The sequence below is a fragment of the Oxyura jamaicensis genome, chromosome 9 (genome assembly GCF_011077185.1).
Source record: "Oxyura jamaicensis isolate SHBP4307 breed ruddy duck chromosome 9, BPBGC_Ojam_1.0, whole genome shotgun sequence".
In the NCBI taxonomy this organism is placed as follows: domain Eukaryota; kingdom Metazoa; phylum Chordata; class Aves; order Anseriformes; family Anatidae; genus Oxyura; species Oxyura jamaicensis.
Window position 1 is genome coordinate 11,980,338 of NC_048901.1, and position 17,037 is coordinate 11,997,374.

General features: G+C 40.5%; 1 protein-coding gene across 1 annotated transcript in view; it reads right to left on the minus strand.

Moving 5' to 3' along the window:
• ARHGEF4 (Rho guanine nucleotide exchange factor 4) overlaps positions 1-17,037 on the minus strand; it is a 199,582-nt gene that overhangs the window by 109,420 nt on the left and 73,125 nt on the right. Inside the window, 1 exon segment of the mRNA XM_035334173.1 lies at positions 3,107-7,531. Within this exon segment, the coding sequence (XP_035190064.1) occupies positions 3,107-7,531 (4,425 nt within the window).

Here is a 17,037-nt window from a genome sequence, read left to right on the forward strand (position 1 = left end):
CAAACAATGAGATCTTTAAATCACTGCAGGCATTTCCTATCTATTCTCAACTGAACAACAATCCTAGATCAATTTTTCATTGCCACTGGCAAGAGATGCCACAGTCTAGAAATGCTTCTTATCTACTAGATGCTAAGCAGAAAGGAAAGTGTGTCCTGCTGGTATTCTGTGCCTAACCCCAACATACTGGAGACAAACAAGAACTTGCATAGACCCCAAACATAGAATATATTAGGATGGTTCATTCTTGCTTCCTAGGTAACACGATTATGTAAGTAAAATCATGTTGCAAACATGCAATGAAGACCCTGCCACATGGGCATATTGGTAATTGTGTAGAGCTGTTCTACCCTGCTGTTTTCAACATAAGATCTTTGTCTTGGCTATAATCTGGAAAATGGTAGCCATTAGCAAGTAATGACAGAGTGTTGTGTGTTCCATCAGGCTAAGAAGGGTTACTTACCCATGTGGTAGCCAGAGACCTCAGGGGTGAGCTGATCCATTGTGGTCTGGTACAGCAATTATAACATGAATAAAGCTTCAAGGAACTTCACAACTGTTCATTTGTCTAGCAATAATGCCTTTACTGATGTGGGACAGAAAGGGACTTTTCTTTAATGCCACCATTAAACTTAATTTTATGATTTTTTTACTTAGCAACATATATAAGGAATGTGTTTAGTGTTTGGATAATAAGTGTATTTGTGGCATAAAGTCTTTTCAACATAGATTTAATTGTCTCTGCTGTATTTTCCAGAGACACCTGAAAAAAACAGCTTCAATTACCAAAACCCATGGGCCACGGAACAGAATGCAGTTCTACTTAATTTCACAATGTCATGAAAATGGAAATAAACAAACCCCCTATCTGCTTGAATAGATTAGATGTTGGGACATTTACTTCAATTTCTAGGCTCCAGCTACATTTATCCATTTTGAGATACCGTATTATACAGCCTCCAGAAGAATCAGTAAAATTAAACTGTTTCTATATGGCTTAGATATCATTTAAATTTTTCACAGTTTTCTTTAAATTCTGTAATCTAGCAATCAATTTAACTAATTATTCATTTGCTCCTAATGGCTACATTCCAGAATGTGGGCTTGCCTTTCAAAGGCTTTATGCATGCCGCATCTCTCCATTCTTTTCTAGGTGCTCTTTTGAGCTACAATTTACAGGCTGATGATTTTATTCATCCTCTGACAGGCTTCATCTCTTGGCAATGTTTTAAGAGTATCTTCCATACTCTGAGTATCTTGTATTTTGCTAGGCTGCTGTAAAGCTGCAGGTCTCTTCAGAATGTGGTGTTAAGTTTGTAAGTTAGTTTGATACCCATGAAAATAAAAGATTTTCAAGTAGAGTGGACAGAAGGGAATAAAGCAAATTCTCTTCCCCTTCTGCCCACAGCAATTCCAGTACTACAGCCCTCACTGCTCAAATCGCCACCCACTTGCTTCTTTAGAATCCAGACAGCATAAGCTAAAAAGGAAAACCCAAGCAATCAAGTAAAAAACTTTCACTGGGAATATGTGAGGAGTGGTTGAGGGAACTGGTTTTATTCAAGCTGATAAGGGACCACTAAAGACAATATAAGAGCAGTCTACATTAATTTTGTAGTTACCTGGATAATAGATCCAAACACTTTCATAATGTCAAATAATCTAACAAGACAAAACCTAGAAATTGTAGTTTGGAAAATCCTGGTTGGGAAATAGGAAGAAAATTTTCATCAGGATCCTTTCCCAGAGAGAGTAAAATTTCCAGCATTAGATATTTTTAAGACTTGGTCAGACAAAGTCTTGGTTTTATCTATCTGTTGTTGCTACTGTTCCTGTCTAGAGAAGGAGATGGGATTTGATGACCTCCTGATGTCTTTTTCAACCAATCTTTTTCTGTTTGTTTTACACAAAACATCAAGTAGGAGAAAGTATAGGGTAAGACCATTTTGAAGGGTATCTTACACATTTAATATAACCTGGGATGTGAGAGACAAAGGGCAGCATCTTCAGCAAAAGCTGTGCAATGGCTCGTTAGAGTTGAATACAACCAGCCCTCAGGTGCAGAATTGATCAAGCAGTTCCAGATTCATGAACTCTCTGAAAACTGTCTGGCTGGGGTGTGGCAAGAGACTGAAAATCTCATACCCTTTCTTGAATGCCATTGAAAATCTACTCAACAAAATAATGTCGCCTACTTCCTAATGTCAAAGCTCATCATCAGCAATATTAAAAAAGTAGCATGACTGATCCAGGTTCTGGGATCTCAGCTAACAGATCAATCTCAGTCACTCTGGTGGTTTGTGCTTAGTCAACAAAAGAGATTCCTAATATCCAGGCCACTTACAATTGAGAAAATCCTGTCTGGGATTACAAGAGGAAGTCTCTGCTTTTAAAAAGGCCTGAAGCAACTGAGAAATCTCTATTGAAGACATACTCTTTTCAGTGAGAACTGGCCTATCACAAGGAAATTAATATGTTACCAGGATTAGAATATAATGCAGCATCCAAAGGAGAGCCAGACAGAGTCCATATTTTTTTCCCATTTGCTGTAGAACAGGCAGAACATGATTCCTAGTGGCACTTAAAGGGAAAGGGTAGTTATGGTGACTGCAAAAGGCTTGTGGTACTCTGAAAGACAGCTGCTCACTCTCTAAAGAAAAAAAAGTTTTTGTCTTCTTAAAAAGTGACTGCTAGCAATGGAAATTGATTTCTACATTGCCACTCACTTTGAAAAACTTATTTGCTATACACTAGTCACAAGGCTTGATTCTACCTTATCCCACAGGGGTAAAATCCAGCTAAACACATGGTGGAACCTACATAGCCTTTCTGAGGAACATTATGCATTAACAGTGTTGTGATGACTCTATTCATTTAGATTTCTGTTATAAATCCTTCCTAAAAGAGAGCATCAATTTACATAGTCTTGAACAGAAGCAGAAATTCAAAGACTAAGTAGTGCCACCTACCTTAGACAAAGAGGAATATTTATGCACCAATCTAACCAAGGTGTTCACTCAGCCATTGAAGAGTTTCACTAGAACTCATAAACCACATTAAAACAAAAGACAAAACACCACCTGATCATTCCCAGACAACAACTCACCTCATCTCTGAGAATGTCACTAATGGAAGAAGCTGTGTTTAAGCTGATCTGGGATTGACTGCTTATCCCACTGTCATCCTTCTGGTATTCGTTGTCCAATGAGTGTACTGAAAGTAAGAGACTACCTCTGGGTTTCAGCGTCTTCGGTCTCTCAGGAGCCTCCAAACTGCTGTCAGCTGCAGAGCTGTTCCCAAGAGAGATCATTGATGTGGCACATATTCTTCCGGGGTATCGGAAGCTCTTTCGTTGAGAAGCAGATCGTGGACTCTGTGGTTTGGGGCTCATGGGCCTACAGGGCATATCTTTACCTTCAGAATTTGAGAGCTGGGGACATGATGGACTTGACTGACTAAATGGTAACTGCATGTCAGTGGGACTAAATGGAGATTTCATCCAGTATTCCTCTAGAGAAGTATTTAAATTGTTGCCCAGGGCATCCTGGTGTTCATCACAGTCTGAACTTTGTGAGCATCTGACGCCCAAGTCATGGGACAGTGTTCGTTTTCTCCACCTATCTGCAGGTGAAGAAACATCAACAGGTTCCACAGAGGTGTCAAAATAGTTGGTGTCTGTTGATGAACCATTAGATGCTTCTGTTTTAAAAAATGTGTGCCCATTGGAATTGTCCTGCTGCTCTACCGATGTTGTTCTCATCAGTTGGCCTCTAGTTGTGTTAACACTCTCCTGCGTTGGTGATAAATTTGCCAGGACAGGCCTTTTTAGTCCATCTGCCTCCTTGCTTTTTAGAAAAGCTTTCCAGGCGCTCTGGCGAAGTTTGGCTTTCTCCTTTTCATTTTTCAGTGATACTTTCGAACTTTGCTCAGTGTTTTCTTTTTCTAGAGATTTGGATTCAAATAAGCTTGAGAGTGATTTGTGTGCCAAGGCCAACCTTGCCCTGAACCTCTTGCCCTCTGGATTTTTGTTTCTTTTGTATTCATTTTCAGGGAAGGACTTTCTAATCCCAGGGTATTCCACTGGTTCACTGTCATTGCTTTCAGATGAACCTGAAACTAGTCCATCTGCATATCTGACAGCAGCCAGTGTGAGAGAAGTTGAATTTGCATCTGTATCTTCCATCAGTATCCGACCAGAGCCAGAAGCCTTCCTCAGGCTCATTCTATTGAATAATCCTGCAGGCCTCTCATAGAATAAATCATCATCGTCAGAGTACTCAGAGGCATAGCTTTCCTTCCTGTGGAAGGCAGAACCAGATGAACAACTTTTGAAAGACTGTAAACTTTCAGTGTCTTCATCTTCTTTCCCAACATCCAATTCTTCTGTCTTTGCCTTGCTGCTAAAGAAGCTACTGCTTCCATGATTTTCTGCTGTGGCAGGCTTAGTTTTCCTGAAAGATGTCATTTTTGAGAAAACCAAAAACCTGGAAGCTTTCCCGCTATTCCCATTCTTTGTTGGCTTTTGCACAGCTTTATGGAGACTGCTGTTACTTCCCAGGCCGTGGAATGAGTTCTCATCCATTTCCTCGCTGTTAGTGCTGCATGTACTTATATTATCTAGGCCACTCACACAAGCATTGTGGGTCTCTCTCTTCACAGAATAGTTAAAGACATCACAGACATCTAGATTCAATGCACTGTTTTTGCTAGAGGTAGCTGTGTTTTCTGCAGGAGAGGCTTCCTTTTCTTCCCTAGGAGAAGGTTCTTCAAAAATACCTATTTGTTCCTTTGAACCATTACAGCCTTCAGCTCCTTCCCTGCCTGCTGCTTGTTCAGAGGTGATGATGCTGGGTCCTTGAAGATCATCATAAGCACCATCTCCCTGACACAAATTGCTTATGCTGCACATTTCCACTGCTACTGCTCTAGTTACATAACCTTCTTCCTCTCTGCCCTGATGTGCTTTGAATTCCTCTTCCTTAGTGACCTGGTCATTTTTTGCTTCAGCCCACGGCTTTCTGAACTCTTCTGTCTCTAATGCAAAATCAGCCTTTGTTCTGTGTGCCTCAGTCTCAAAGATCTTAATACCACATCTACTATGTGATTTTGAGAGCACTTCTTCACATTTATCTGCTGTATTTTCTGCAGCAAGTACATCATTGCCCAGTGGAGCACAAACACTGCTGAATTCTACCTTCTTACTTGTTACTGTTGAATTACTACAGGTGAGCACTAAGGATGAAACTGTTTTCTTGCTTTGCTCTTGTGAAATTTCTGTTTTTCCTTCAGCCGTATCCCCAGTGGGGAGTAGCTCTGCACTGCCAAGAAAGGTGTGGGTGGCCAAAATTTGTTCTTCACAGCTACAGCACTCACTCAGAACTCTCTCTGGCTCATCATGATCTTTGCTGGAAGTATGAGGAGACACTGAGTCCTTGCTCACTATGTTTCTCAGTGTTCCAGTTACCCTTTCAGTATGAAGGTCATCAGTCAGTGTCTTGGACTGTAATCCTTTCTGTTCCACAGATATTATAACCAGGGCAGGCTTTTGCTCTGGAAGCTTCATTAAGTGCCTTTCCTGGCTTACATGATCTGATCTGGGAGTCATTTCCACAGCAAAGAAATTGTCCTCATCCTTTCCTTGATGAATAGGATGTTGATTTGCTACTAGTTCAGACTGACTCCTTAAGGCACCAGTTTTGCAATTTGTATTTTGATGCACTGAATCTTTGTGCTCTGCCTCTGTGTTACTGCCACCTGGTAACGCAGTTTCCGGGACTTTCCAACCAAAGTCAAGGTTAGAAGGATTGTCTACTTGTCTTCCTCCTGCCATGACTTCCATCTGTGACAGTTCAGATTCCAGGACATTTTCCTTCAAACTTTTATTCTGCGTTCTACTAGAGGAAACACAGTTTACAGAACAATTACAATCTCTGTTTTCCACAACAGCAGGAAAACGTACACAACAAGCTGCTAGGTTTTCAGTGTCAAAATTGTCAAATTCAACATTAGTATCACAAGGGAATTGATCTGCTTCCAGACCTCTTTCAGCATTGTACTGAGTACTTTTTAGAAGTTCTTCAGCATTTATGATCATTGGTTCACAGTCCAGGGCAGATGATGTCTCCTTTGTTTTTGGATTACACTCACATGCATCTGTCTGGTTTGAAGGTAAGCTACCAGCACATGTATTTCCTGCTTCTGGGCTAAGGCCACATGCCTCTGGTTTAGAGTGCAAATAAAAATCAACACACTGGGAGGAACCTGCTGGTTGAGAAAGCTGACCCTCATTCAAGCCTATGTCAGTATTAAGAAGGAATTGTTTTATGTCAAATTTGCCCTCTACTTTTATTGCCTTATCAGGGCCAACCGGTACCCTTGCTAAGTTTTTCCAAGCGTATTCAAAATCAAGCCCTTGATGATGTATTCTGGAACATGACCAGCTAAATTTGTCTGTTGGATGAATACAGTTCCCAAAATATTCTGCCTTTCGTTGAGCACTGATATTTTCAGGCACACTGTGCCATGTTTTACTTCCTGTAACCTCTGACCTTGTATGTAGTGACCCACATGGAGGAGATTTTGGTTTGAAGTGGCGCTGGTAGAAGAATGAATGTGATGTCAGCATGGTTTCTGTACTTCCATGTTTTATCCTGTTACCTGTAGTTTTCTCACTGTCAGCTGAGTTATTCCTGTTGCATTTTATACTGGACATGGAATCTAGTCGACATCTATAGTCAGATATCTCAGTGTAACTTTCACGGTAAGGTCCATTTGTTTCAAAATGAAGATTAGGCAAACTACAGGTTGATGCTGCATCTGACTGAAAGGAAAGTTGTTGTACCTCAGGAAAAATCAAACTTCCTGAGTTAGCTTTGAAACAAGCAATGCTTAATACTGCAGGTTGTTCTTCCTGTCTTGTAACAGCAGCTTCTGTAGGTAAGGAACTGGGACAGGACTGCAATTCAGTGCTTTCAAAATCTGTTTTATTCTGCAATTCCACTACAAACTTTCTGTCTGTCTGTGATAAAATGCCCTCTTCATTCACTTGGTTCTCTGTGTTGGAAATACTGCTAGTTAATGTAAGACCTTCAACACCCACTTCACCTTTTGACTCTGTAGTTTGTAATTCATGTTTCCTTCGTGCTATTTTTGTCTTGGAAGACTCTTCTAACTGCACCTGCCAGCTAAATTCTGTTCGCCTTGAGCACTTAAGTTCATGGAAAGTTGCTTCTGCCTTTGCTTTAGGAAGACTACAGCACAGATTTGTTTTTTCTGTAAAAAGACAGTTTGAATCCAAACAAGTTTCTCCAGTTACATCACTGGCAACAGATTCTGTCTCTGATGCACTCTCATAAGGCTCAGTTTTTGCATCTGACAAAGATCCACTCTGATGTGACAGGGTCTCAAAATAATCTTCATCTGTGTCTTGGCTGGATCCTCGTATCTCCAACTCTATTGTGCTTGGGGTAGAAGAACTCAGATCATCTTCAAACTCTCCTTCACTGATGTAGTTGTCAACTGGCTCTGGGGTCTATGAATAAACAGCAAAGAATTACTTAACAATGATTTATTAGAAAAGGAACTTTAGAACACAATGGATTTAACACACACTGATATCTTTGTAAGTTATACTTGACATTTTACTTATTGATGGTCCTGAGGTCTTCATATTTCTTAGTTTTTCTTTCTTACGGCTTCTTAATTAATGCTTTTTCATTTTAATATTTATGTAGAGGCCAATATTTAACTTTTGGCTACAGCTTTCATAGCCCACTACCAAGACACATTTCACATTCAGATAAGTCAAATGGAAATCATCCCTTGCCAGTAGATCTAAGAGCTCTAACTGATCCATCTTCAAATCTAAGGAGGCAGTTTATGCCATAAAACAGAGAAGTGATCGTCATCGTCCAAATTACACAAATGTAACAAATATATACAGAATGGTTTTGCACTTGGATAACTGGGTACTACCCATACCAAAGCCTGAACCAAAGGCGAAAGAAGTCTTTGATGTCATTTTGCAGAAGGCTTATACCAGGAGCACTATATATTTCAGATATCAGAGCACATCCAAATCAGTGACTGAAAGCAAAAAGATCAAAACCATACTATCAACATTAGGAAACGTCTTTGTCACACCATGGGATAGTGTGAAGTCAAATTCCAAGTCACAGCAAAGGGTATGTCACAGAGTTTACAATTATAGAATCTGAAACACGCAGGGTAAATTGGAAAAGGTAAGTCATTAGGAAAATAGGGTTATTTCCAAGTGGGAGTTGTGGTAAGCCAAGGAAACAGAATAGATTTGAAACATAAAAAATTGGAGAGAGAAGGGAGGTCTCTGTCAGCTCTGGAAAAAGAAAAAAAAAAATGTATTTTTTTTTTCTCTCTCATCCAATTTTGAACACTCAAGACATCTCTGATAAGCCTCAGTGAGAAGATTGGTATTTTCTCTTGGCAGAAGAAGGAAAATATTAACTGAATGGAGGAGGGAGGGCAGGATTCAATGCTTCCAAGTCTACACAACTAAACCTGACCAAATTGCAGCATAACTGCAGCATGAGTCACGAAACCAATAGAGCAACATGTCCTTTATGCAGTCAGGGATACACATAATGGAGGTCCTTGAGTAAAGTGAAATCCCACTACCACCAGGACATATATGAGCAGCATTAAGGCAGCACAGACTAGCATTTCACGTAATGATTGAACAGCACAAACCGTGAGCAGTTGGCTCACACAGCAGTGAGTACAGCAGCAGCTGTTCAGCAGTAACAGCACTGCCTCTCCAACAGTGTGCTGAGCACAAATTTACAGATGGCAATAAACTAAGATAAAAACTGTTCAGGCAAGTAGGAACAAAGTAATGAAGATGCCCAACTGTCCCCAAGGATAATTATGAATTACATTTAAAAAACATAAATAGGGCACAGATCTCTTACAGTCTACCTACCATTCCAAACACAGCAATGTCAGGATATTCAGACTGTGACCATCACCATCCCCTCCAAATTCATTTTTTATTTATGTGTATTACACACAATTACGCAATTAAAGCAGAGGTTCCACAACTGCCTCTAAACCTTGTGGGAAATGAGGAAACATTCTAGTTTCCTCTGTTTTAGAGGAAGTGGTTCCTATCTAACATCTTAGAAAGCCTTTTGCATGTCACAGACAATAGACAAACCAAAGAAATGCTGTCCCTGACTGCATCTCTCTTGCCCCTCTTTCACCGTCTTTGAAAGTGCCAAGAACACAGGGTGAAATTTAAGTTACCGATCTGTCTTAATATATTGGATGCAGCCATATATAATCTTGTCAACTTAAAGTCACTTAAAGAAGGTTGGAACTTGTAACCTTCAGGTGTGAAGACCTCTCTCTCATCAATCTCTACAAATACCTGAAGGGACCATGTAAAGAGGATGGGGCCAAACCATTCTCAGTGGTGGCCAGAGATAGGACAAGGGGTAATTGGATATAAATTGAACCATAGGAGGTTTCATCATCATATGAGGGAGAACTTCTTTATGGTTCAGGTGACAGAGCACTGATACAGGCTGCCCAGAGACATTGTGGAGTCTCCTTCTCTGGAGATATTCAAAACCTGCCTAGATGCCATCCTGTGTAACATGCTCTGGGTGACCCTGCTTGAGCAGGGGGGTTGGACAGGATGATCTCCAGAGGTCCCTTCCAACCTCAACCACACTGTGATTCTGTGTGATTCATAAAGTCACTAAAACAACACATCTCCCTCTTCTGCAAGGGAGGTGGGAGCTTCTTATTTCTCCCAAACAATGCACTTACTTTTTGCTGAAAAAGGAAATCTCAAAGCCAGTACTTGTGAGAACTTGCACTACTTTAACAGTGGCACAAGGAAACAACATTCAGATGTCCTCTGTGTAAGTGTCCTGCTCCAGTTTTATTTAGTGCCTCCACTAGAAAGCCTCCAAAAAGCTAAGCAATTCCAAAATCAGTAGGACTATGCAAGGAATTGCATAACGCTCTGGTAGCTATCACCGCTCAAGGTGGTAGTGCTAGATGAAGGCAAGAGGGAGATGGGGTTGCAAGCAAAGGCCACAAAATTGTGCAGAACCAGTGGAGTATCAAAATATTTTAACAGCAGTTGGCAAAAACTCAGTACGTTTCCCCTCCTGTCAGCTTGAGTGGCAGCATTCCACTTCTGTTCAGTGAGTGCTTCAACATTACAGCCCAGCAACCTGGCTCCAGAGGTAAATCCGGACCCTGCCATGATGTTGTCTCAATGATACCTGGTTAGTAGAGGACTATGTCAGCAAAAAATGCCAGAAGCAGGTGGCCTGCTGCACTCCACACAGCTTCTCTGATTTCCTTCAGCAAGCCAGTTCCAACATGAAAACACTGTTGTAACCCAAAGCCAAGACTATTATCTCCCTGCTTTGACATTAACACTTCTACTACCGCATACTGCTTAGCAGAAATCTTGGCCAAAACATGTTGGCTAAGGTGTAGTAGTAGTTTCTACTAACTGCATCGTCTGGGTGCCATCTAGAGGCTGCAATAAAGAGCCTGGTCAGACTCAGCTTGCGCAAAGAAAGACATACTCTCTTTAATAAATGCAAGCTCCATTCCAGTCTCTTACTGTGCTGCAGGTCAAGCATCTCGCCAACAAATCATTGAGAACTGCTTTAGCTTCAGCCAGAGGGCTGCACAGCAGATGAAATGATGAGGCAGCAAAGAGGCATTAAGATTTACTGAAGTAAAAGTAGAAGATAATATGCAAGAACTGCAGTTTGCGCCAGAAGTACATTTTTATTGAGCAATATCAGAGACAACTATTAAGAAAATATTTGTAGATATATTCTCACAAGTACATTCAAAACTGACAGCCTGTTTGCGTCTAAAGAAATCCTGGATTTTAGCAAAAGCACTAACTACATAGGTTCACTCTTGAAATGTAAAATAAAATCTATCAATAATTAATAATGTAACCGTTCTAAAATATATTTAAAAATTATTGGTTAATCAAACAATATACTAGGACAAATAAAATTTGGAACATGAACAGCAAAAAATTCACTCAAAAGCAGCTTCCCTGCACTTTGAATCTACTTTCATAGCGTTGCAATACTCCCTCTGCTGGCTAATGTGAAAGGGAAAACACTGCTTCATTGTACGTCTGCCTTCAACACGTGGAAGGCCTACCTTGCTAGATTTGATTATCTTTCCATGAAATGGGTATTTTTTGCTTGCCTTACAACACCAAGATAATATTCTACCATCCTCCCTCCATTTCTTTAAACAGAAAAGGGCTCGGAACTGTCTCAGAAGGAAAAAAAAAAGATGTGCTATATTCACATCTACATCTACACCTACACCTGCTTTTATCTAAATTTTACCATTAACCTTTCTCGAAGGATAGATGCTCTTGCATGAGGTTTAAGCTCTTGGGTAGAAGCAACACTTAGCTCTGTACAGACCAAAAATCCTGCCCAAAAGTTATGTGAATCCTTCTCCAAAGACAGAGCTCATGCTGAACTCTTGAGCTGTGTGGCCAGACAGCTTCCAAGTACTAACACCCTTCTACTAATGGAAACTTTTATACTCTTGAAAAGGGGATCGTGGCCTCCTGTTCCCTGTTAAATGAACACAGCACAGTTATTTTTACTTCAGAGCATTTAAGAACATGCTTGAACAGTTTGCAGAGTAGGAACTTTAGGATTCTTGGTGAAAAAAAATGGAGACTTCTGGTCTAGCAGACCAAGCAGTGTGTGCTGTGCTGGCTTGTACTTCTGTAACTTCCTTCTGTAAACTTGCTGCAATCACTCTATTTTTTTTTTTTTTGAGAGTACATTTAAACATTTAAACATATTTACTATTTTTTATTTTTTGAAGCCTTTCTGTTTTCTTGAGTGCCACTGAGAAATTATACAAGTGATGCTGAATTTGAGGAGTAGAAAGACAGCAAATATTTTAAAGACAGAGCAATCTCCTCTGAAGAAGAAAGCTACTGAAAAAGGACTCCATTAAATATAAAGTGTGGTCCAAAAAATCCTAAGTGTATGTGTGCACATGTAGCCACAAGGTATCAGATAATGTTTTCTCAATGACCAGCAAGTCAGTGCCCAAGCAATGAAGTTGGAGGTCAAGTGCAAAGTGATGAGATACATGGCTTGTTTGTCTTATAAATTAATCTAATCACTCACCCCACTTTCAGAAACTTAGGTTTTCTTTGTTTAATCAAGAAAATCAGTCTGCAGACAGTTATAAATCAGGCTGTTAATTAAAAGAGCACTTTGATGGAAAGAGCCTTTGTGAAACCTGAGACACAAGGCAATGATTGATACAAAGTCCTGCATTTCTTGATCTCCTCATCTGTTGATACAAAGTCCTGCATTTCTTGATCTCCTCGTCTGTCTTGACCTCCTCATGATGGAAACTCCATCAGAGATTTCCCATTTCACTCAGCCACTACATTTCCCTCTTAATTACATTGTTTTGCTTTTGAACTAGTATTTCTGTTGTCATGCTACTCCTTTTGATCAGGCCTGTTGTAATATTATCACACCAAACCCCCTTCGTCTGACATGTTTTGCTGCTGTGTTCCTGGATGCTACAAAGCCCATGACCTAACTGAGTTAAGTGCTAGATAAACATGCTGAGAGTCTATGCCTCACAGTGCTTATAACTAAGATAAAGGGAGGGAAATAGGGATGGGGAGGAAGTACTGTCTTCATTTTATAGATTCTGAGTTAATTACACTCTCAGGACATACCAGGGCATCTGCTCCAGAGCCAGGAATTCAACCATCTTAGCTCATTATTTTTAACTTTTCATTTCTCAGTTGAGTCTAATGCCTCTCTGAGGCTTGAGGCCTTCTCATACAGACTCCTACATAAACAGAGAAGAAAATTTCAAGGGCAACAAGGAAAGAGACATGACTAAAAGGGATGTGTACGTATCAGCCATGTACTCACAGGGCTGACAGAACTAAAATGTGCCTAGCACACTTCACTGGAGGCAATGAAACTACATCTGCTCTAGGCCTTATCTGCAGCTAAAACGTGTGATCAGGGGGCACTGCTCCTACTCAAACTCAAACCTTTTCTACGTCCACATGGCACAGTGAGAGGAGCAAAGCAAGCCTTTGCTGTTGAATATTTGCCATGGTTTCAGATGGACTGAAGCTGAGGTGTACTGCATGCTACAGCATGTGGGCACAGGCATTTCAGGTCTTGGGTCAGGAAATGACTCAAGTGCCTTTTTTTGGAGTAGCTGCTCAGTATCCAGCATAATGCCTTACTTCTCCTTTGACCTTGGGTATCTGATTTCACCTCTGTAAAACAATGGTAACACCTCCCTACCTCAGAACTCTATTTGTAAATACAAGCTTAAGTGACTATACACAGGAGAATGAAATCTCCTGATTCATGAGATGAATTGAGGTCACATCAGCCCTGCCTTATTTTTCCAGATCCACAAGGGTTGTATGATTCTGTATGACCAAAATGCCCCTTTCTCTTGACATCCTGTGAGATCCTGCCCATTCTCAGAAACCTTTTATCACAGTGATGACTTAATTTGATGTCATTTGACTTTGATAATTTATACTATCTCACTACATGCATGAATTAGTATAACTATCAACTGAACTTTTGCCACAAGACTCCTGTCTCATTCACGTCAATGGCTTCAAGGGATTTTCTGACATTCCCAACATTACACATGGCTTAAACAATAGAAACAGTAATTACAGTGGCATGGGAAACTTCCTCTTGACAAGGGAGAGGCCTCAGTTGTAGCCCTTCAGAAGAGGCTTGATATGTGTCCTACATCAGCATATGCAGAACAACTGGCAGTAGTCAAAAGAACAAGAATGATCCTGGCTGAATAAACTATTGGCAAAGATTGAAAGAACAGTGGTAATGTAGAGAGATAATACAATGTGAAAACTGTATTTAACTGCATACCTATTTTGGCTTCTCATGGCCCTTTAATTCAATAATTACTAATTTGCAGATGATCATTCTGTTATTTTACTGTGATACACAGGCCCAGGGGAATACGCCATTGTAACACTGAAGTGACACAGTAGAGCAGTCATATGCAAAGACTCCTTTAGCAATTCAGACCTACAGTAACCGGGGCTGCCCTGCAACTGTAGGTAACCACATATTAGTTGCAGAGCTCAGGAATGGCCCAAGAATGTCCACTGAAGAGAGGAGAGGTCTAGAAAGCATGACATGCAAGAAAAGACTGTAAGAACCAGCCCTACTGCTTAGCCTACAAAAGATCTCACACTGCAAAATGGCATGTTCCACCCAACCCTTACAACTTTGTTTTTTCAATCATGCCTCAAAACTGCAATATGGCAAAGACAGAAGAAGGGATAGAAATTGTTGTCAGTATCTTAGGTCCTTTAGCACAGCAGAACTCTGTTTTGGCACATCTGCCCTACAATCTGAGTTTTGCCTTTATCTCCTGGGAGAATGGATAGTATGGCAGCTCTCTTCCACCAGCAGAGAGAATTATATATCCCTGACTAAAATCACAAATTTTATGTCTGCTCCTTGGTCCATCATACCTATTTATTACTAAGGGAGATTCTAGGATCGCAGCTGAAGTGTTTATTTTGGTTTCCTTAAATTTTAGGTGCCTTTAGGCACTGTTGTTGTTGTTTGTTGTTGTTTTTAGTGGAAAGAATAGAAACTGAATAGAAACGCTACCCAGAAAAGTGTTATCTTCATGTACATGTTACTCATTAGCTCAGTGAAAAGGATTTGGTTTTCAGCACTGTAAGGTTAGAGATAGGACTCGAGGAGGTGAGACAAACTACACTAATTCATCACACCCAATTTCTCAAACTGGGCAATGTGCAGAAAAGAGAGAGGTATTGCAGAAGAGTATCCAGGGCAGCAGAACTGTGAGCCAAAAGCAGGGCCGGGTGTGGTTCTATCAAGTCTTTCCTTCCTCAACTGTTCCCAAGGCTCCCCAGCTGCCCTGTATTCCAAGCTGCATGTTCGCAAAAAGCCACTTCATGTCACAGGGAATACACAGCCACAGGTGACCAAGATACAATCACTCAGTCCATACCACAATCCCTCACCTATCCAGCACTAACTTTAACACATAGAAAGATTTGGAAGCTTAGCCATTCAACCACAGAGGTGTTCTGCTTAAGCCAAAATCCAGGTTTCAGCGCTGAAGAATCAGGAATGCAGTAACTAGAGCCTCCTCCCTGATGATTTTGCTTGGCACAGCACTAATTCAGAATCATCACCAGGCCAAAAAAAAAAAAAAAAAAAACAACTTGAAAAGTCGTGTCTCATTTGATAGCATCTTAAGACCATTTCAAGGAAAATGGCACACAGACTTCATGAACATCCAAAAAGCTGTAAACTTCAGTTAACAAAACAGACCTCAACTTTGCTCTTAACCACAAAGATCAAGTGACATTTAAAAGGAAACAAAAAGATGCAAATCGTACATTTTCAAGTCTTTCAAGATCCTACTGCCATTGTTCCAGGTCAGAGTATTTCTCAGTACAGTTCATTTCTCTTTACTCAGCCTTTTCACTTGGTTCAATGCTGAGCATGCAATCATTTTTTCATTACCTGTCAGTAATAGTACTAACAACAGGCATTATTATATCATGGTTGTGTTAGAGGTACAATATTCAATTGTTCAGGCCAGCCTAAACATTTAATTACATTATGGTAGCTTATCACAGATAATTGCCTTGGGGAAGACAGGGCAGCTGCAAGGGGATGCAGCTTGCCTGTTCAGCTCACAGCATGGAATTCAGAAATGACAAAACAAACAGCACAGTGAGATACTGCTTAAAACCGTGCACAAATCCTATTTCCTCTTGGGTTTTAAAGAAAGACTGCTTCAGCTTGCATCAGCGCGGTGCCCAGTTCCACATGGACTGTGCCTTGGCTTCTTTTATTTTACTGTCACTTCTGCTAACAACTGTCCTCTCCTCAGATCTGTCTCCATCAAGTTTTCTATAGAAGCATTATCACTGTTTCCATTCTTCCCAACCCTGTTATTATATTACATTACACAAATGGCTAGTTCCACGTATCTGCCAGAGAGAGATCAAGCAGAGGGTGGTTGTCAGAATCAAAGACCTTGCTGAAATAATGTTTTTTAATGAAAAAGATAGGGAAGAAGGAGGGAGGGAGGGAGGGAGGGAGGGAGGGAGGGAGGGAGGGAGGAGCTGATCCTCCTGTCTTCTGACACTATATAGAAGAAGCTGAGACTAAAGTGGAGCAGAATACTGTGGATAGATATGTTACAGTGGAACTTACATGACAACCTTATTTCATAGGTATCTCAGTTAGATATGGACTCCAATCTATGATGCTCATTGGCCTGTCCCTTCCCTATGTGTTCTTAATTATGCTCTTTCTTTACAGATAGCTGCATACATCTGATGCTTCATTGCACAAATATTATATTCTAAATCACACTGTCTATGGAATGATGGTTTCCACAAATCTTAGCTCTTACAGAAATGAATTATTTTCCTACAGGTTATAAGTAGCTAGGATTTTTTAAGGCAGTAGACACCCTTGTCTAGTACAAATTCAAAACCCTGTTACTAGCACTATTTCTCTGCCAACTTCTAGTAAAAGCCTCCAGCCAACACAGCAATACACCAGAAACAGTGCAGACACTGCTTTCACAATTGTTAAGACCTCACTAAAAGCCTTTCTGCAGTATTTCAGTCTTGCAAAAGACAAAAAAGCAAACATCACAGTATGTAATGCCTCACAGACTATAACTTCATTCCACAGAGGAAAGGTTTTCATACTTGAATATGTACATAACCTGGAGGACTGTAACTTGGTCTAGAGTTAGAATTCTGTATAAGCAACAGACCCATGGTTTGCAGTCGGGTCCCAGGTGCCCTTGTTTAGTTTTCTGTCACTCTTCTCCAGTCACTTTAGAAGCAACAGCCTACCTTGTAGCTCCTGACTCTCCTCTGTTTTGTATTTGAAGTGACAGGACTCAGTTGCCAGCCCAAGTGCTGCCTCTCCATAACTGCTGCAG